This window comes from Impatiens glandulifera, chromosome 7 (genome assembly GCF_907164915.1).
Source record: "Impatiens glandulifera chromosome 7, dImpGla2.1, whole genome shotgun sequence".
Taxonomy (NCBI): Eukaryota; Viridiplantae; Streptophyta; class Magnoliopsida; order Ericales; family Balsaminaceae; genus Impatiens; species Impatiens glandulifera.
Window position 1 is genome coordinate 49,141,051 of NC_061868.1, and position 21,743 is coordinate 49,162,793.

General features: G+C 30.6%; 3 protein-coding genes across 3 annotated transcripts; 1 reads left to right on the top strand and 2 right to left on the bottom strand.

The window, feature by feature from the left end:
- Nucleotides 1-2,886: 2,886 nt before the first annotated feature.
- LOC124910134 (glycosyl hydrolase 5 family protein-like) lies at nt 2,887-4,526 on the bottom strand. Its single transcript, XM_047450750.1, has 2 exons — nt 3,425-4,526; nt 2,887-3,329 (listed from the first exon to the last, which is right to left on the bottom strand). Exons 1-2 carry the CDS (start codon nt 4,524-4,526, stop codon nt 2,887-2,889), a joined length of 1,545 nt encoding a protein of 514 aa, XP_047306706.1.
- Nucleotides 4,527-15,631: 11,105 nt separating this feature from the next.
- Nucleotides 15,632-17,095, top strand: LOC124944629 (reticulon-like protein B1). The gene is made up of 5 exons (XM_047484931.1): nt 15,632-15,923; nt 16,139-16,319; nt 16,403-16,544; nt 16,635-16,704; nt 16,777-17,095. Exons 1-5 carry the CDS (start codon nt 15,752-15,754, stop codon nt 16,944-16,946), a joined length of 735 nt encoding a protein of 244 aa, XP_047340887.1. The 5' UTR covers nt 15,632-15,751; the 3' UTR covers nt 16,947-17,095.
- A 316-nt stretch (nt 17,096-17,411) lies between these two features.
- LOC124944628 (peroxisomal biogenesis factor 6-like) lies at nt 17,412-21,416 on the bottom strand. The gene is made up of 16 exons (XM_047484929.1): nt 21,292-21,416; nt 20,964-21,214; nt 20,756-20,877; nt 20,574-20,662; nt 20,460-20,495; nt 20,276-20,369; nt 20,150-20,192; nt 19,971-20,068; nt 19,832-19,896; nt 19,266-19,762; nt 19,111-19,186; nt 18,916-19,041; nt 18,247-18,812; nt 17,968-18,175; nt 17,797-17,904; nt 17,412-17,720 (listed from the first exon to the last, which is right to left on the bottom strand). Exons 2-16 carry the CDS (start codon nt 21,179-21,181, stop codon nt 17,607-17,609), a joined length of 2,460 nt encoding a protein of 819 aa, XP_047340885.1. The 5' UTR covers nt 21,182-21,214; nt 21,292-21,416; the 3' UTR covers nt 17,412-17,606.
- Between the last annotated feature and the right edge of the window lie 327 nt (nt 21,417-21,743).

The following is a 21,743-nucleotide window of genomic DNA, read 5'->3' on the forward strand; positions in this document are numbered from 1 at the left end:
GCGATAGTTTTTACCTTTGCTGGTTTTTCTTTAGAATTTATATTTATAAAAAATAAAAGTATTTTGATATTTTATAATTAAAAAAGATGTTTATCTCATTATTTCTTTTAAAATTTCAAATATCTCAGTATCTAATGGTGAGTTTGGTATTGAGTTATTTAAATAACATGAAATTATTTAAAAATATATTGTTGATGATAATTTTGAAAAGTATATTTTTTTTATAAAAAAATTAAATGATTTTAATATATAATGATAAAATAATAATTTAAATTAAAAAAAATAATATATTAAATAATGATGCTTATGAATGAAATAAAGTTTAATTATTTAAATAAATCTAAATTAACACAAGAACTTAAAATAAAAAATAAAAGTTATGATATAATTCATACTAGAAAAAGAAAATAGAAATTTTTTTGAAATAAAGAATATGACCTGTATTGTGATTGGGTATAATATATATATATGTTGCAGTTGGTGCCTTTTTAGCCCATTGGCGAAGATGGTCAAATTATTATTTTTATGCACCAATATTTGACCGAGTCCTACGTTTGATTCCAAAAACCACGTCCAACGGTGGTAATACGAGGTGGTTGTTTTTTGTTTTCAGATTCTGGTTTTCGGGAAGAAAATATTTAATTTGAAATTTTATTTTATTTATTATAATAACTTCAACTTAACTTATTAGTCAAATTTGAAAACATCCAGATTCAGAGTTGGATTTAGATTTAGATTTAGACTTATGATGATCTGTCAAGGAAGAAATAATTATTTGAAAATTTTGCTAACTTTGTGAAAGGGATTGACATTGTATTATTGTCATTTTGATACTGATTTCAACTTTTACTTTATTTATAAAAAAAAAAAGTTGTATTAAATTTGAAAGGTGTATTAAATTTGAAAGAGAAAGATTAACCCATTAAATTTGAATTTACTATATATATAAGTAAGTTAGAAACTGAAAGTACCTTTCATACAGGTGGAAAACCAATTCTAGTGAAAAAATTGAATCGACAAAACGTTTCAAAAAGCATTCTACAATAAATTTAGCAATATTTTTACGTTACAAGTTACAACATAATTTTGGCAAGTAAAGTAATTAAGGAGATGGAAATGGAATTGTGTGTTTATAGATGATCATGAAATACGACCCACTATCCACCGCAAATATCAATTTTTTTCATTTAATACCCTGCCACGTCATTTTAACACCTATTTTAACACCCACTTTTTTAGCATATCTTCATTTAATACCGTCAACTTAACACCTATTTTAACACCCACTTTTTAGCATATCCTATAACAGAGTGTTATTTAAGGTATCAAAATTACTTTTTCACTTTCTCTCACTTCCACATCATTTATACATAATTTCATTTTTTTTAATCATGGGTAATTCATCATGTTTTGGTTCGAATGTTGTATATTTGGGTTTTGAGTTTGATTTGGGAAGTAATTTGAAAAGAAGTTGTAGTTTTGTGAAGGATCCATTAAAAGAGTTTGGAGATTTCAAAAAAAATGTGATATAAACAAGGATGATAATATGGTGGAAAATTTCAGAAATTTTTTGGTGTTAAATGACACAAACTAAGTCTCTATTTATAGATCTCGAAAAATAAAAAATAATAATATATATATATTTTTTGATCAATTATTATGCAAAAGTGTATTTAAAAAAGAAAAAAAAAAAGTAACCACCAGCACTGTCACTTGGCATGCTGTGATTGGGCCACATCAAATTTGGTCCCGTATCAAAATTTGATACTCATATTTTAACACTTAATTTTGATACTCTGTTGCACCATTTGATATTATTTTAACACCCATTTGATACCTTATTTGACACTCTGCTGTGAATAGTCTTAATGTATAATAATTTTAGGATCCATTTAAAGTAATAATCAATATATATTACGAATTATACCTTTGATTGAGAACGAAGTCTCAAAATCATTTTACCTGTTAAGAAAAATCAAATGTAAATATCAAAATAAGCTATAAAATAATAGTAACAAGCTTAAACCATTGGATTTTAGGATTTTTATCACATATAGAAAAATATTGAGAATCCATTCCCAGCCAATACATTTCTTCATAATATATATTAATAATTTTTTCAAATGGATCCCTAAATTAACCTAAAATAAATAAAAATATTATACATTAATATGAACAAAGCTTAAACAATTGGATTTGAGGGTTGGCCTGTATGTACTTGTGCACCGATTGACTCCTGAATTAGTAAGATAAAAAAAAAAACATGATAGGTTCATGTAGCACCATATAGTTGTGGTATAGTGGTAATTAATCATGTCACCCGAGTGACCCATTTTGATCTCGACATCGATGTTTTTTCTTTGGTTGGGTATTGGTGCAACTTTACCCACTTGTAAAAATATTTCGAAAATTCATTAAGCAAAATCATTTTTGGTAATATATTTGATAATTTTTTTAAAAGAATCCCTAAAATTATTATACATTAATAGGAATAACCATTGGATTCGAGGGTCTTTATCAAAGATAAGAAGATCTAGAGACATTTTTTTTTGATATATAATGACAATTTTTTTAAATGGATTCCTAAGTTATTATGTACATTAACAAAAAAAAAAATAAAAAAAAAAGTATTATACATCAATAAGAGAAGCTTAAATCATTGAATTTTGAAGGTATTTATCACAGGATGCAAAGTCATTTCTTCATGATTTGTTTAAATGATCCCTAAATTATTATAAATTAACCAAAAAAAATAACACTGTTATACACTAATAAGAACAAGCTTTAACCATTTCATTTCATTTCAGGTTCCTAAACAAAAACATTTCTTGCGTATTTGTTTAAATGGATCCCTAATTATTATTCAAAAACAAAAACAAAACAAAATTAGTATACATTAATAGGAACAAGTTTAAACCATTGGATTTGTGGGTCTTGATCACAAAAAGGAAGATCTAAAGAATCCGATCCCACACAAAGACATTTGTTAGTAAACACCATTGAAGAACTCCCATCCAAACACAAATCCCCTCCTCCTTCCTCCCTTTTTCCTGCCAAATGAAGACCCGACCCGGAAACCTTCCTCCACTTAGCCCTCGGGCTTCCACAGTCACCGGAGATTCCTACCGCCTCTCCTTCCTCCACGATCGACAAACACCGGTCGGTACCAGCCAACTTGATCGCCGACCCATCTTGATCTTGGTCCCATCTTGTTGAAATAGAGCTATTGCAGTTTCCTAATGCTATAACATCTTTGTCTAGTAGGTTAACACATTGCCCACTTTGTGGGTGATAAAGAATGTTGGATTTTGTCTTATTTGAATTCGGATCTGCCCACGCCCACCCATGACCCATCAAAAACAACATCGAATTAATTATTAATCAGATAATAAATTAATTGATTATTAACAAAAATAATACGTACCCTGAGAAATTTGCTGTAAAAATTGTAGCTTTCTTTGTACAGTTATATTTCTGGGTCGGGTCCAATTCAAATCCATCATGCCGTAAGACTCTTCCATATTAGTTACCCCTTCCCTTAACATGTAACTTCCCTGTAATGCCCACCAACCCCAATCCAGATCTTTCTCAGCTAAAACCGAAATCAAGCAATTCAAATACCGGTTACCCATTTCATCCCCACCTCTCTGATCGGTTCCAAATTCACTCAAAAACAAGGGAATTCCATTGTCTAACAAGAAACCCGACTTACTAAAAAACAACCCGATTTTCGACCCACAAAACTCGTTCGTTTTGTTCAACCAGCTTTCTTGAGATTCCCCAAACGGGTACCAATGAGCCTCGAACACCAATTTCTTGTCAACGTTCGCACCGAATGGTCTACCTTTAAGAAACTCAAGATTCGAATTGTATTGTAAACCGGACACGATTATCAGCATATCCGGATTCACATAATGGATCGCGTTTGCGCCTTGCTGCATGTAATCATACCAATCGTTCTCGTTCTGTCTAGACCCACGAAGCTCATTCCTCATGCTCATTCCGACCACCGTTGGATTGCCTTTGTATTTCCTGGCGACCATAGTTAAGCCCATACCCCATTCAGTAACATCGAAATTCTCATCACCAAAGAACCCATTTCCATCTGTTTCTCCACAGCACCATTGAGGAAGACTAATATGATTATCCAAGATTACAACCACATTATTTAACCCGAGTTCGTTAACCACAGCCAGGTGAACATTCTCACCGGTCAGGTTAAGGAGTTTAGGATTGTTAATGGCGAATCCTTCCTTTGCATCTTTCAGGTCAAACTTGTCGAGTGATTGGGCGACAGTTAGGCTAGAATACTCGTGTCTAGTGTACATAAAAGTTGCCCACAAGAGTCGGACGCAGTTGAAACCCATGGAAGCCACATTGGCCGCAATGTGCGACAATGGCTGCTTTTCCAAGCCTTCGGGCACCATAATGTGGAGATGACCGGCCCAATTGGTGCATCTGAGCTTGAACCGGTTTCCAGACGGATCAACAATCCATCTTGAGTTGGTGGAAAGAGTGATCGCCATTGTTTGATGAGTGAAGCTTAAAAATAAAATTATGCTAATTAAACAGGTCGACATCGCCATTGGAGAGAGTTGGAGGTTTGAAAAGATATTATGATAAAAATTTATATTTGTATATTTTATATTTATTAATCTTATTTATGGTTTTCATGCATTGAATTGCATTGAAATGCGCCGAGTGAAAAGTAAAAGGAGAAGACGGGGCTGAGTAATACAATGACAAGTGTTTTTGATACTCTGTTGTAATAGCACGTCTCACATCTAATTTACAGCATGCAATATATTTATTTTTTTATTTTATTTATCATGTAATAATGCTGATTTTTTAATTTAGATTACATGGAAAATTTGTAATTGAAAATGATTATTATAATTTGAGATGGATTGAACAAATTTCATGGTGCATATATATGATCTGGAGTCAAATATTTTTGAAATAACTTAAAAACTAGTCTGATTAGTTTTATTGAGATTTTTTTTAAATTTTATTCAATTTTTTTTATAAATTATCTCTATCATATTCCTAACATTCTAGTTGTCAAATTACTTATTTATCAATTAAAATACCTTTTTATTTTATCCTTAAAAAAATTAAATATAAAAATAATTTAAAAAATTAAAACTCAAGATAATACTTTTTAATCAAACAAGATTTTGTTATTATTTTTGACAAAATCTAAACAAAAATTCTGAAAAAAAATAAATTTGAAAAAAGTCCTTACTAATTAGGGTAAAATAGATATTTGTTGCCCTGTTTGGGAGTGTTCTTATTCAGAGCTTGGCTTTTTGTTTTGCCAATTGTGTTGTTTTGGGATAGATTAATAAAGTAATTGGGAGTTTTTCTTTTATTATTTGTATGTCTTATTATTAAGCCAGAAATTCAATTTAAAAATTTTCATCCATTTTAATTATTATAGAATTTTTATTTCTTGTTTTTTATTTTTGGTAGAAACAACATAATTAACTTTTCTAATTTAGAGAATATAATATAACAATTAATCTCCCTTAGATGACTCCATTAATAACTTAATTCCTACCCTAGGCAGTCAGTGAAATATCTATTTTCGAAATCAGTTATTATTTTATTATCCGATTTTGACAATTATTTATATTTTATCTCTATCTCAGGGATTTATTACCTGATTAAATACTTAAAAGATTATAGTGGTCGAAAAATATAAATATAATTTAATTAAATAATAAATAACTTTAAAATTATTAATATCTAAATATTTAAAAAACAAATAAAAATATTATTTACTTACATATGTATATGTATGCGGTAGAAAATAACAATTTTGTTTATTTGAGTTGAAGAAAGAAGTTAGAAAAAAGATTAAAGATAAAAAGTGTAGAGAAAAATAACATTTTATTTATAAAAAAATTGAAGATAAAAAGTAATGAAGAGAAGATAATTATTTTTTTTTAAATATTAAAAATAAAGTGAAGTGGAGTGTTGATAAAAAATAAAATAATGATATTTTTGTGATAATGTTTGTCAATACGGAGATATTTGAAAGTTCACATTAAATCCTAATAAAAAAATATTTTATTTTAATATTAATATAGTTAGATACCGTATTTGAGTTATGCACACTTTCTAACCTCGACAGCCGGTCGAGTATTTTCCTAACTCATGCCCGATTTTTGCCTCGGAACCGATTTAAAATAGCTTAAGTCAACATTAAATACTAACTACATCGGATATAATACCATTGTCATAATAATTAATATGTGATAATATATTCTACAAATATTATAATCCAATTAGATTTTGACAATCATTTAAGTGAGGGGCCTTCCCTAGCCACTAGGGTAAGCCCTCTAGTTATGCAGCTTCCACCTTTCAAAAAAATAAAATATATTATTAGTGGTGATTAAGAATTCTATTATTAAAATGTCCGCGATTTTATTATTTGTATGATTTTTATTTTTATTTTTTTTTATTGAATTAGGATTATGGAAATTCAAGTGGTTTATTTCTCGAATCTAATTATTTCTACCTCTATCTTCAATCCCGACAGGTCAATTACCCGATATAAGACTATAAATATCAAAAAAAAAAAAAAAAATAAGTTCATTAAATAATAAATAACTTTAAAATTATTAATATCAAAATGTATAAAAAATAAATAAAAAACATTATTTATTTACATATCTATGGTGTAGAAAATAACAATTTTATTCTTAGTATTCAAAAAAAAAAGTTAGAATGAAGATTGAAGATGAAAAAGAAGATAGATAAATAACATTTTGTTATTAAATAAACAAAGATAGAGAATAATGAAGATAAAGTATTTTTTTTTTTTTAAAATATTAAAAATTAAAGTTGAAACGGAGTGTTTTGATAAAATTAATATAAATGGTATATTCATGATAATATTTGTGAATTGTGATTATGTGATATTTGAAAAGTGATATTAAACTTTAATAAGAAAATATTCTATTTTCAATATTAATATAATTGGGTTTAGATTTTGTACATTCTCTATCCCGATTTTGAACTCGATCGAGTACTTTTCCCATACTCGTTCCCAATCTCAACTCCAAACCTAATTTAAAATACCTAAACTCAATCCTCAAGTATTCACATCTATTGAATATACGAGTATAGTTGTCAATTCATCCAAAAAAATAACGTTCATATTGTGTGATCAAGATGTTCTTCTATATTGTAATCGGGGTTGGCCCTGGTAAGACAACCAATGCACTTGCATAGGCCCCCACTTTTATAGGAACCTCATTTTTTTATATTTAATAATATTATTTTAATTATATTAATTTTCCTTTTTTTCTCCTTTAATATTAAATATATATTATAAAAACAATTTTTTTATTTCCTTTTTAGTCTCGTATTATAATATATTAATTATTTATATTTTATTTTATTAATTAAAATTTTAATTTTTTTTACTATTTTAAAGGACCTAAAATTTAAATTTGTATAGGCCCCAAATTTTTAGGACGGCCTGATTGTAATCCAAACATCAAACAAGATGTTGCGGAGTAGATTTTGGCAATCATCAAGTGAGCGGCCTTCCCTAGCCATGCTAGCCCCTACGGTAAGCCCTCTAGTTAGCCAGCCTCTCCACCTCTCAACAAATAAAATTTATTATTGGGAGTGGTCAAAATCTCTATTATTGAAATGTCCGACTATTAATGAGACAGGATCTGTTAGTCATCGTCAGGCCCGCCGACTATTAGGGAGGACAAGATGGGTTACCGCCCCAGAGGCTCAAAATTAAGAAGGCCTAAAAATAAATTTTATACACTATTATAAAAAATAAATTAAGTTTTATATTTTTTTCTATTGACTCTTTCTCTCTCTTTTTGATATTATAAGAATCATATTTTTTTCTTATTAAATATTATTTTTGAATTCAAAATTTATGCCCCAAATCTTAGATCGCTCAAGGCCCCAAAATGAACGAGACGATTATCGTGGTTTATTTCTGAATATAATTTTCATTTTACTACCCTTAAATTTATTTTCTTTTTTTTTAATTCTCGAATTAATTTTAGAAAATATTTTTAAATATTTCGAATAAATCAGCAATTGACTTTAATATTATAGAGTCGTCACCTAATTTTTAAAAAATTACGAAAAATATTTTGCGTAAACAACACGTTTTTGGAGATTTTATTTTGGTTCAGAATTTTCTATACACTCGAGAAAGAGGTATCGCGTTTACTTCTCTATGACGGGCTTTATCTCAAAATTTTGATCAATTTTAAATTTTATTGTTTTTACTTCTTATTTAATAATAATTTAAATACTTATTATTGTAAATATTAAAATTTTAAAAATTAAGTCGTACCATGTGTAATATAATTGAATATGAAATTAAATTATTAATTATCTTGTCTTGTTTTTGTTTTGTATGTAAGAGAATTCAAACAAAACCCAACGATCAAACAAGTCCTTCTATCTCCGTACACTTTCTAGATCTTTCTTTTGTTAGGCAGAAGAATTGTTTTGTGCTTGCTTCAAACGGACGTAGCATTATCTGTTTGTCTTTCAAGATGGTCAAAACCGAGTTCTATATTTAGAATAAGTAAAAAGTAAAGAAGAGAAAATTGAAAAGTTATATTTTCGTAAGAGTGGTAATTTGTTGTTTTTATCAAATATTATAATCAAAGATCAAAACATATTTCTCTTTCTCCTATTCATTAATCCCTCTCTACCTTCTTATATTAATCACACAGACCTTCACGCAGGCGACCTCCATTAAATAGTTAAATTAAACCGACATTGATCGACCGACTTTTCATCAGCCCATGTATCGTTATCCTTTATGTTTGTTTTTTTTTAACTTTTATATATATATATATATATATTATATAATTTCTACACGACTAAAATAAATATAAATTAAATTAGTGTCAATATCTATGATCCCGATGATTAAATACTTATAAGAATATAGATTTTAAAAAAAATAACTTTATTAAATAATAAATAACTTTAAATTATTAATATCAAAATATTTAAAAAAAATATTATTTACCTGCCTATCTATGTTAAGAAACAACCATTTTGTTACGAGAGTTAAAAAAATATTAGAATAAAGATTAAAGATAAAATGTGTGAGAGAAAAACATCATTTTGTTATTAAAAAAATATTGAAGATAAATAGTAACAAGAGAAAATAATGATTTTTCTTAAAAAATATAAAGTTGAAGTGGAGTGTTTATAAAAATAAAACAGATGATATATTTGAAAGGTCAGGTGAAGTCTTAATGAAAAAATATTTTATTTTTAATATTAATATAGTCGGATATCGAGTTTGAGTTTCGCACACTTAATATTCTAATTTTAAATTAATCGAGTATTTTTTCCATACTCAATTCTAACCCCGAAACTCCAAACCCAATATAAAATATTGGAACTAAACCATTAAATACTCACGTATATCCATAACATAATATTGTTTGATTATATTTTCTTCAAATATTGTAATCCAAACATAAAAGAAGATGTTGGAAGGAGATTTTGGCAATCATCAAGTGAGGGTCATCCTTTGCCACTCAAAAAATAAAATATATTATTTGTGGGGTTAAGAATTTTATTATTGAAACTTCCGTGATTTTATTATTTTTATTTAAATAGGATTATGATAGTCATGTATATATAGTTTCTCAAATTAAACTTTTTTTTAACGGTTTTTTTTTTTTGTTTATTTATTCTCGATCTAACTCAGTTTTTTTTTTAAACTCAGTTTCTTATTTTTTTTAATTTAATTTTATTTATATTTAAATTCATTATTAAATATATATATATATTTAAATTATTATTTTTATCAAAATATTAATTAAATTATTAAATTTTGATATATATATATATATATATTTAAATTATTAATTTGATTATTTATATTTCGATATATATAATCTATTGTATTTTTTAAATTTTAATTTTATATTTATTTTGTTTTTTTATTTAATTTTAAATATCTAGAAATTATTTTATTTATAATGTTATTTAAATTGGACACCTAAAATTTAGGTGTCTAAACTACTTATTCCAAATACGACACCACTATACAATTAAATACTTGTAAAATTATAAACATTGAAAACAAAACTATAACTTCATTAAATAATAAATAATTTTAAAAAATTTAATATCAAAATATTTACAAAACAAATAAAATATTATTTACCTACATATATCTATGTTATAGATATGTAAAAAGTAAAAATTTTATTACTAGAGTTTAAAAAAATGTTATAATAAAAATAAAAGGTATGGAAAGAAAAATAATATTTTGTTATTAAAAATATTAATATAAAATGTAGCAAAGAAAAAATAATTTTACTCTGTTTTCAAAATATTAAAAAATAAAGTTGAAGTGGAGTGTTTTTAAAAACAAAATAAATGATATATTTAAGATAATGTTTGTCATATATTTGAAAGGTCATATTAAGTCTTAATAAAAAAAATTATATTTAATATTAGTATAGTTTGGTATTGGATTTGGATTTCAAATACTTACTATCATGGACTCCTAACTCAATTGAGTATTTTTTCTTATACTAATTTCTAATTACGTCTTTAAACCCAATTTAAAATAACTGAAGTCAATCATTAAGGAATCACATATATCACATATATCAATACACTAGTATCATTGTGTTAGGGTCTAAAATCAAGGTCTCGGTCCTAGAATAAATTACAGCAACCTTTCTCGACACCCGGTCTCGGTCCTATAGTGCACATGGGCCAGATTTCTGTTTTGTTGTTTTATTATTTTGTTTTGCTTTCCTTTTCTATTTTACAAACTGAATTCTGTTATTTTCTAGTATTTGTTGTAACCGAATATTATGGGGCAAGACATCACCTATATAAGGATGATTTTTCTTCCCCAAGGACCCATGAATAGAATGATGAAGATGTGACTTCGCCCTATTCGTCTATTATTATTATGGACTGTTTGGTATAGACCAACAGTAATTCTCTTCGCACCCTTGATTCTTCTATCCCTTCCCCCCCAAATTCTCTATCGAAAACCTTCCGCTGCCCTTTGATTGTAGAATTTCCACCGGTCTTATAGATCAAGAACTTGATTCTTGAACCCAAAACACATCTTATGAAACAAGTCGTAACATTCTTGGTATCAGAGCAAGACGATTCTCAAATGAAAGAAACCAGATAGCAGCAAAGATGGATGATCTTAAGACCCTACTCGAAGGGTTGACCCAACTATATGCCTCCATGAATGCTGCCCTGCAACAACATATGACCGAACAGGCTGCCTTGCACAATGCTTTTCTGTCAAATATGAACAGAAGGTATGCTGCTGGAAAAAGCCTGACAGCCATTGAAAAAGGTGCGTTTAATAATGGCCAATATCCCGGCACCCGACCCTATAATATTGCTTCTTACTACATTCCTCCAACCCGGCTCACAAATGTTAATATTCCTGAATTTGATGGGACTGATTTGGAGGGCTGACTCTTATTTGCCGAGCAAATCTTTAGGGAAAGCAAGACGAATGATGCCACAAAGCTGGACATTGTCCGCACTCACTTCTCAAAAGAGGCAAGAACGTGGCATGAATCATATTTACGGAATCGCAACCATATGGAAGCATTGACGTGGCATAAATTCAAGAAAGATTTCTTGCTGCAATTCGGTCGCAGGACCTTGTACAATGCCAAACCGCCGCTGCTGCCCACGCCTTGCATTGTTAATACGGTCTGGCCGAGCACAAACCGGACGACCGATCCCAAGGAAGACCAGCGCTACACTTGCAATGATAATTGGGAGCCCAATTATAGGTGCAAATCCAGATTGTTCATGACCCCGGTTAATCATCAAGAAGTCCAAGAACGCGTTCAAGAACCCGTCCAAGAATCAGATTTTTATGACCCACCTTTGGTGCTTGAGACAAGGGACGGACGTGTCATTATCTTGCACACTTTCTCGGTCCAGCAAGGTGCCCCTCGGTCGCGGGTCAACATAATACAAGGCAGCCAGCTAGAAAAGGCCTTGGAAAATCATAATGTTGCTGCCACGGTACAAATAAAGAGCAAAAACGAATGCCAAACTGTTTCACTTGTTTTGGAAGACGCTCCTGAAAATTTCCAAAAAATAATCAAAGGGCTCACCCAGCAACTCAACAACCGAACACCAGCCAGGAAGGTAGTCGGAAGACATGGCTATGTTGTTGCGCATGTGTTGCTGGTCTGGATAAAGGACTGGACTTGGTTGTTTGAAGACATTCTAGAGTATGCCCGGAAGAAAGATGACCCTTTTGCTGCACTTGGCGTGCTGGGCCGAAGGAAGGACTGGCCGTGGAGCAGGAAGACCGAAGACTTCTAAGAAATGCGGTCCTAGACTCCGACACTTGCTGGACTTGCTGAAGTCCGACCGAATTTTTTGAAATATTGAGCATGCGCATTAGAGGCTCGGCAGACTCGGCAGACCACGGTCTTATTTCGTCGAGGGCGACGAATTTTGAAGGGGGAGATAATGTTAGGGTCTAAAATCAAGGCCTCGGTCCTAGAATAAATTACAGCAACCTTTCTCGACACCCGGTCTCGGTCCTATGGTGCACATGGGCCAGATTTCTGTTTTGTTGTTTTATTATTTTGTTTTGATTTCCTTTTCTACTTTACAAACTGAATTCTGTTATTTTCTAGTATTTGTTGTAACCGAATATTATGGGGCAAGACATCACCTATATAAGGATGATCTTTCTTCCCCAAGGACCCATGAATAGAATGATGAAGATGTGACTTCGCCCTATTCGTCTATTATTATTATGGACTGTTTGGTATAGACTAACAGTAATTCTCTTCGCACCCTTGATTCTTCTATTCCTTCCCCCAAAATTCTCTATCGAAAACCTTCCGCTTCCCTTTAATTGTAGAATTTCCACCGGTCTTATAGATCAAGAATTTGATTCTTGAACCTAAAACACATCTTACGAAACAAGTCGTAACACATTGCGACGGTAATAACTTTCATATTGAGTGAACATATGTTCTTCAAGTATTATAATCTAAGCATTAGACAAGATGTTGGAAATAGATATTGGCAATCATCAAGTGAGGGGCCATCTTCTACCCCTCAAACAATAAAATATATTATTAGTGGTGGTTAAGAATTCTATTATTGAAACCGTCTGTAATTTTATTATTTTTGTGATTTTTATTTTTTTATAGAAATAGGATTATGATTTATCACTCATAAATGTTTTCCAAATTAACATGGTTTAATGTTTAATTGTCAAAATTAACCTATTTTAATTATTTGTTCTTAAATTAATCTAATTTTCTGTTCAAATTCAGTTTCTTATACAGTCTTAAAATTTTTATTTTATTTACATTTAAACCAGTAAAACTCATTATTAAATATATATATATATATTTAAATTATTGTTTTTTAAATTTTATTTATTTTTGATATATATATATATATTATAGCTATTTTTATATAAATTTAATTAATTTATATTTTAATATATATATATATATTATAATTATTTTTTATATAATCTTTTAGTTTGTAAAAAATAAGTAATGCAATATTATATAAATAACAATTGTCTACACAAAACGATAAAAACACAAGTGTTTAAAGTGTCACCAAACATAATAGAACGAGATTATATAATGTAATATTATATAAATAACAATCGTCTACACAAAACGATAAAAACACAAGTGTTTAAAGTGTCACCAAACAATAATAGAACGAGATTAACTATTTGTGAAACAATAATAAAAAAAAATGAGGAGTAATAAATGAGAGAATTTGGAAGAATGAATGAGGAGAGAATAATGTGTCACTACACCAATAACTGAAAAAATGATAAAAAGTGATGAGAAAGAAGAGAGTGAAAATTTGTTAGCCAATCAGATTTCAGAACTCTCTCCCAAATTTCATTCCTTAATCATTTCTCGACAAAATTATTTATTAATGTTAAATTTTATGTTAGGTTTCTTGATTGATGAACATTGTTTCTTTATGTTTTTATTGTTTCATAAATGGTTAATTTTCTTGTATTATTATTGTGTTTGGTGACACTTTGGAGACTCATATTTTTTTTAATGTTTTTATAGTTATGTTTAAACTATTTTATTGCATTATTTTTTTCTTAAATAAAAAAATGTATAAAAAAAGTTTAAAAAATATGTATATATATATATATTAAAATATAAATAATTCAAATTTAGAAAAATAATAATTTAAATATATATATAAAAATAAAAATAATCAAATTTAAAAACATAATAGTTTAAATATATATATATATATATATTAATTGTTTTAGAAAAATAATAAGTTTTAATTGTTGAAATATAAAAAAAAATAAAAAAATTAGGCAGTTGAATGTGAAACAAAAATAATTTGAAAACCACATGTACCACATTTGGAGTGACCTTTCATTTATGATATTTTCAACAAAATTTATTAAAAAAGAAAAAGAAAAAGAAAAAAGAAAAAAGAAGAGTATGAAGTGTTTATTAATTTAGCATGATACATTTACATCCGTGAAGTGTTTACTTAGAATTAAACTTTTAACATTTCATGAAGATTTACTACACTAGACTTTAATGCATTTTTTTGTTTTGTTTTTATAATTCATGTTCTCTCATTGTCTTTATTTTTGTCATTGTAATCTTAGAAAGTGACTTCAGCTAAAAAAAATCAAAAAAATCAAAAAGTATTATCTTTATTTAATTTGTATGGGATTACAGTCCATTAACAGAAAAAATATATTTTTTAGTTTAACAAACAAACAAAAATTTTAAATAATATTATAAAACAGTTAAACTTATTTATATAATTCAAATATTAAGAATCTTTCTTAGAACAAAAAAAATATTCATTTAAATAAGTAATTATCTTAAATGAAAGTTGAGCATGATTTTAAGGTCAGATAGCTTTTTAAAATAAAAAATAAAAATAAATTTATTAATTTTGTTGTAATGTTTGATTTTTTATTTATTAAATAAATGCTTGTGTATTTGAAAAAATAAATAAAATCATATTTTTGTAAGCAATAACTCAGTCCAACCATTTATATCTTAGCCATGAAGGCTTCCATGTATAATAATTAATAAATCCTCACTTTCTTAATTACCAAGTTATATAATTAAATCCCTGATGACCATTCTCTTACCTGCCCCCAACTAGTAAGACTATATTAAAAGAAGAACGAACAAAGTAAATTAAATAGATTATAATCATATTTCATTTATATTAAGTTAAAAGATTTTAAATAAAAAATACAAATTTAATATTATTAACCTTTTATTTAATTATAGGTCTATCAATTAATTTGTATACAACCGGTCTACTAACTCCACGTGGCCCAAAGTTGTTCGGCCTATATAATACGCAATTACGTGTCCATTGCCGACACCGTACACGTGTATAATCAGGAATAAATAACAATTATTATTTATAATCTTCATTATATATTGAATTATATATAATAATAAAGATAAAAAATATTCCAAAAGGTAAAGGACAAGTAATTGGGTTTGATGTGAGCCACAGGATGTCGGGTACATGTATTCGAAATGGACGGTTTAGATTGCATCAGATCTACACATGTCATATAAAGATCAATCGCCTCCTCCTCCTCTATAGATACTATTGTCTAGAGAGAGAGAAAGAGAGAGAAAGAGAGATTCCAGAATCATCACTTTTCAATTGTTAGGGTTTCGATCAGCTGCTAGATTGTAGTCTAATAAGAAAGAAGTAGTGATTGATGGCAGATCACGAGGAGTCGTTGATGGAGAAGATAAGCGAGAAGCTTCACGGTCACGATTCATCATCCTCAGATTCAGACAACGATAAGCCATCATCGTCGTTGAAATCAAAGGTATTTCGTCTCTTTGGGAGGGAGAAGCCCGTTCATCAGGTCCTCGGCGGTGGAAAACGTATGTTTCAATTCTTATTCTTAGTAATTGTGCATGCAGATCTTAGAAATGTTCGTATTGGCTAGATCTTTACATCTTTGTATTCAATCTGTACGATATTGATGAATATTAAATTGATCTGTATATGTAATTACTGAGTTTGATCATCCAGATCGGCGCTGTATTGAAAGAGCTTCTAATTATAAGAAATGAATTCAATTAATGCTTTGATGTAGCTGCTGATGTGTTCTTGTGGAGGAACAAGAAGATATCTGCGGGAGCTTTGGGAGTGGCGACTTCCATATGGGTATTGTTTGAGTTGCTTGAGTACCATTTGCTGACCTTGATCTGTCATGGATTAATTGTGGCTCTGGCTGGGATATTCCTGTGGTCTAATGCAAGCACATTTATTAACAAGTAATAAGTGATATTATTGCACTAAGAAATAAGGAAGATCTATTATCTTTGTTGGTATTTAATTTGGTTTTGTTTCTTATCAGGTCTCCACCTCGAATTCCAGAAGTTTCAGTTCCTGAGAAACAAATATTGCAATTTGCATCTGCTCTTACACAGGAGATAAACCAAGCAATTTCTACCCTGAGGGAAATTGCTTCAGGAAGAGACCTCAAGAAGTTCATCATTGTATGTTGAAATGAAATCCCATGTCATCCTTCCTTTCATACAACTATTTGATTTTGGGTAATAATGAATTCTCATCATCATAATCATCAGATAATTGCTGGTTTATGGGTATTTTCATCTCTTGGGAGCTGTTGCAATTTTTTGACATTGGCCTACATAGGTAATGAATCTGTTGTGAAACATGAGATGATTTTATGAATCTCTGTTTATTAATGATAATAAATGCATGCAGCTTTTGTTCTGCTCCACACTTTGCCTGTGCTGTATGAGAAATACGAAGATCAGGTGGATTCCTTATCGGAGAAGGCGACGATTGAGCTCAAGAAACACTACAAAGTTTTCGATGCTAAGGTGTTAAGTAAGATTCCAAGGGGACCAATGAAAGGCAAGAAAAATGCGTGACAAGTTTTATTATTTATTTAGTTTGCACCTAATGTTTTGTTGATCACCAGTTGTTGTTGTTCATCATTTCTCAATCTTATCACTTGCAAACAAACAAGCAAAGAACCCTTTGGTTTATTTTTATGAATTTTTTAGGGTTTCTGAAGTGACGAACATGAATGGTTTCCAATTTTTATATTTGTTTTCTAGAATTGTGGGAAGATTCATCTCGTGTGCTCTAAGACTGGTATTATTATAATTATATATATATGCAGCATGGCATTTTGTGATTTTTATAATCTTGATCAGAATGTTACTTAAGTTGTATTTATAGCACTTCTTTATTATATAAAACAAGGATCACTTTTGTATTATAGTGATGGAATCTTGAAAGGGTTATAAAAATGTTTTGGGGAATGAATACCACATTTATTGTATCATTATTACAAATTATGGTAATTCTACTATAAAGGAATTTACAATATGTCCTAAATTAAACATATTATTGAAAACCACCACATGTTTTTTGGTTTGGTTTGTGGTTTAGTACTCTGAAGAACACAAACTAAAACTATAGATAGTACTTACTGTTATACAAACAACATAGACTTTGGTAAAAACATACATAATACATACATAGGATGAAGTGAAGTGGAGTGGAGAGTAATGTTGTTGAGTGAGTCAGAGGAAGTAAGTAAGCTGTTCCTTTTTCCTGGATCCTCCTTCTCCATATAGACTATTCCATTGTTTCAGCTCACTCATTATTGCTCCTTCTGCAGCAAAACTTGCTGCTACCTGCAATAACAACGACGACAACATCATATATCTGTATATCTTTGTACCGACACAGAATCAATTTTGTTTTAATTACCTGAGTTCTCGCTTCCCTGAAATCCGCCATGTTCAGTGGTCTGATCGTGATCGACCTCTTCTCTTCTGTCTCCACCTCTCCTCCTTCATCTTCTCTCTTTTTTTTCTCCTTCAAAAAGAGAATACACAATAATGTCAGTCAGTCTATCCAAAAATCAAAAAAGGATCATACCATATCCTTGAGTCGCTCTTGCTTGATTAGTTCTCGAACTGGTCTGTAAGCAGCAGTTGTGCAAAGATTCTTCAGATCGCTTCCACTATATCCTTCAGTCATGGTGGCAAGCTCCTTAAAGTTTAATCCTTCATCAACACTTTCTTTCGACACCAACGCCTTCATAATCTTCTCCCGGTTCTCTACACATGGTAGTCCAACCATAATCCTGACACCAACCAACAATTATCAATACCATTTTCTTTTTCTAATGAGAAATGAAATATTATTGTATTTTACCTCCTCTCGAAACGTCTTATAATAGCCTCATCGAGATCAAACGGCCTGTTTGTCGCTGCCAACACGAGAATCCTCTCGCCAGGTTTCGTCAAAAGCCCATCCCAATGAGTCATGAACTCGTTCTTTATTTTCCTCATGGCTTCATGTTCTCCTCCTTTAGACCTCTGCCCAAGCATGGAATCGACTTCATCCACAAATATTATTGTTGGTGAGACCTTGGCTGCAAGTGTAAACAGTGCTCGCACATTCTTCTCGTCTTCACCAAACCATTTAGATGTGATTGTAGACATGGATACGTTAAAGAAGCTAGCATTGGCTTCTTTAGCAATGGCTTTGGCTAACATAGTCTTTCCGGTTCCTGGTGGGCCGAATAACAGTATTCCTCTGCATGGCTTTAGAAGACCGCCTGCAAATAGGTCTGGCCTTCGGAGAGGTAACATGACTAGCTCTTGAAGTGATTCTTTAATCTCTTCCATCGCACCTATATCTTCGAATGAAACATTTATCTCATTTGCGGGTATCACATCTGGTCTAATCCTCTTCTCAAATTCATTGTCCGGAATATCCTGATCATCGAAGAAGCAAAATACCAAAAATCAAATCAAATTAATGAGTGCTCAAAACTCAAAAAAGAAAGACAATAACACCAAAAATGGTTAATCTGCTCACTGGGACTTTAGCTGCTGACACCGAATTATCGCCATCTTTTGCTGCAACTGCAACTGGAACTTCTGTTTCAATTTTGATCTCACTCGGTGTGTTCTTCGGTTCTGGATTCACCCCTCCAGCTTCATCCTTTTTAATCATCACCAGAAATTATGAACCATGAAATTAAAAAGTTTCTTTTTTTGTTTGTAAAACTACCTGTTGTGCTTCAAGCTTGAGTGTGTCATTTCCGGAGAATTCCCCTTCTTGAAATATGCTTAGTCCATGAGACAAACTGTTCCATAAAAACAAATGGAGAAAATTTAAGAAAAAATATAATAAACAATATTGCACCATCAATTGAACTAAGTAACCTGTCTGAAGAAATAACGAGCTTCCCATTTCTGTAATGAGGATCTTTATTCTTCATCAAATGATAAGAGATTGCAGACACAACGATTTCTTCGATATAGTTACCAAGAACCATAGTGTCAGCCAAGCAGATTGAACCCAAATCATCGCAATCAAGATCATTAGCCGACAGGACCTCAGCAATATGGTTCTTGTTGTCCTGATACTGGATCATCTTCATATCCTCTTGAAGCTGTGTCTTCCAGCTCACAAGATGAGTTTCATCTTCAGGTGCCTTAATCTCAATATTATAAGGGAAGATAGAAGTAATCCTCTCGTCCATTTCTCTATATTCATTCGCTGAATCCTGAATTCGCGAACCAAGGATCAGTACGGGTCCTGAAAGTTTCTCCAACATTTTCTGGAACAAGTTGTAAAGCCTCTGAGATCTACATACTAGCTTGTCCACATCCCTAAGATACAGAACAATTGGATCTTTTTTCGACACTGAAACTAGAATCTGCCAAATTTAGAAATTAATTAATTAACTAATCATATCTTAAAACAAAATGTATTAAACAGATTATACCTTGTAAAGTGTGTGTACCAGAAGCTTCTCATCAAATATTGAATTATTTGTTCTTTTCAGAGAAGCTGTAGATGGGAAACAATTTTTTAGCGACAATTTTACATTCTAGCCGCTATATAAGAAAGCTTTTAATCTGAACCTGTATTTGGATTGGTATTACTGGAGCCTAGATCACTCAAGTCAGATGAAGTGGAAGCGTTTCTCCGATGTCTTGTTGCACTAAAAGCTTCACTTCCCCTGTTGAAACAAGAGGAAATAATGTAAGTTTATGAACAGGTTGAGTTAGACCATTTTTATTCAAGGAAACCAAAAATGCACCTTGATCCAATATCTACGCTGGTATTTTGCCTATTGAAAGTAGCTGTTAAGGAAATAATTCATATGCCTGATTAGTGAATAAAACATCAAATGTAGATAAATAATCAAAATAATATTCTTCGTTACATTTGCCTTCTTGATCCGATGAAAGCATAGAAATTGATCCAAACAAGCCTGACATCTTCTCCAAGGTTACCTCTGAAATAGACCTTTTCAGACCCTAAAGAAACATTTGGAGATTAAGAATCAGATGGAAACAAAATAAAAAACAACACAAACAAACAAACAAACAAAAAGGGGATAAACTTACAGAGGGTTTGGTGAAAGCTCCATATTTGTTTTGCATCTGCAGAAAGGAAGTATAATTAAAGATATGATAGGTTTGAAGGGAAGGGGAATCACCAAAACGTGTTAAGAATCTCACCTTTAATGCGAAATCGTTAACATCCAACAACAACAGTTTGGATTCAAAGTAATGAGATAATGCCTTTGCAAGCATTTGATGGTAAAGTTCTTGAAGAGATGATACAAAACAAGACATTAAAAGTTTAAACTAAGAACACATATTCAACACAATTAGAAGCAAAAACAAACAAAAAAACAAACCAGTAGGTCCAGAGAGCAAAATAGTTCGACTTGCAGGTGCAAGATTCCTTGTATGCTTCGAAAAATCAGATTTCTTCAAATGAACATAGGCTGCACTTGTTAGCAAGATCCTCGTATGACCACTGTTTTCATTATACGATGATTTAAAAAACACGAAAATGGGTAAGTTGTAAAAAGGAAAGGAAATATGAATAGATGATATTATTACTTGATGTAGTATGGAAATGAATCAAACGTGACGTTGCTTTCTCTACCATCAACAATCAGACTAAACATCTCCTGCTGCATCTTTTCCGGTGTAATTGAATTTGGTGTAGAACCAGAACCAACCCATTTGCTTAGGGTTTGTCCAGAAGCCAAACCGAGGCCAACCCCGACCCCTATTCCCATCCCCACCGCTGACATCACAATATGTTTCTGCTCCATTTCTTGTTTTTACTTTTTCAAATAATTCTTCTCCTAGAACAGAAGAACCAGATCAACAAAATCTCAAATTATGATCAGAAAAATGAGAAATTTATATGAACCTCGATCACCTTTTCACGGCGGTGGATTCGACACAACGTTATCAGGTCTCTATCTCTATCTCCTTGCGACGGCGGCGAGCGCATGAGGCGGTGGTTAATGATGTGTTATTGGAGGCGGTGGGGGGAAATGAAAAGGGAAATTAATTAGTTAGTTCCCGCTGTTTCGATCTCTATCTAATTTTTTTTTTTGTTTTTTTTTTGGAGTTTGTCTGTTTCATTTACAAAAATTTAAAACAGGGAAATGGGACCCACATATGTTGTCGTTGCGCGGGCGGAAACTGATCCCGTACGATCAAAAGATGTTTGGATTTGGATTAGTTTGGAAGAGTCGTTTTGTATAGAATGAGTGAAGAAAACAAACAAGACCTTAGTAAACTGTAAGTGTTTTTATGTTTTGTTTTGGGTCAAATATTGATGACCGATCATATGATCGTCAGAACTATAAATAGAAATGGGCTCAA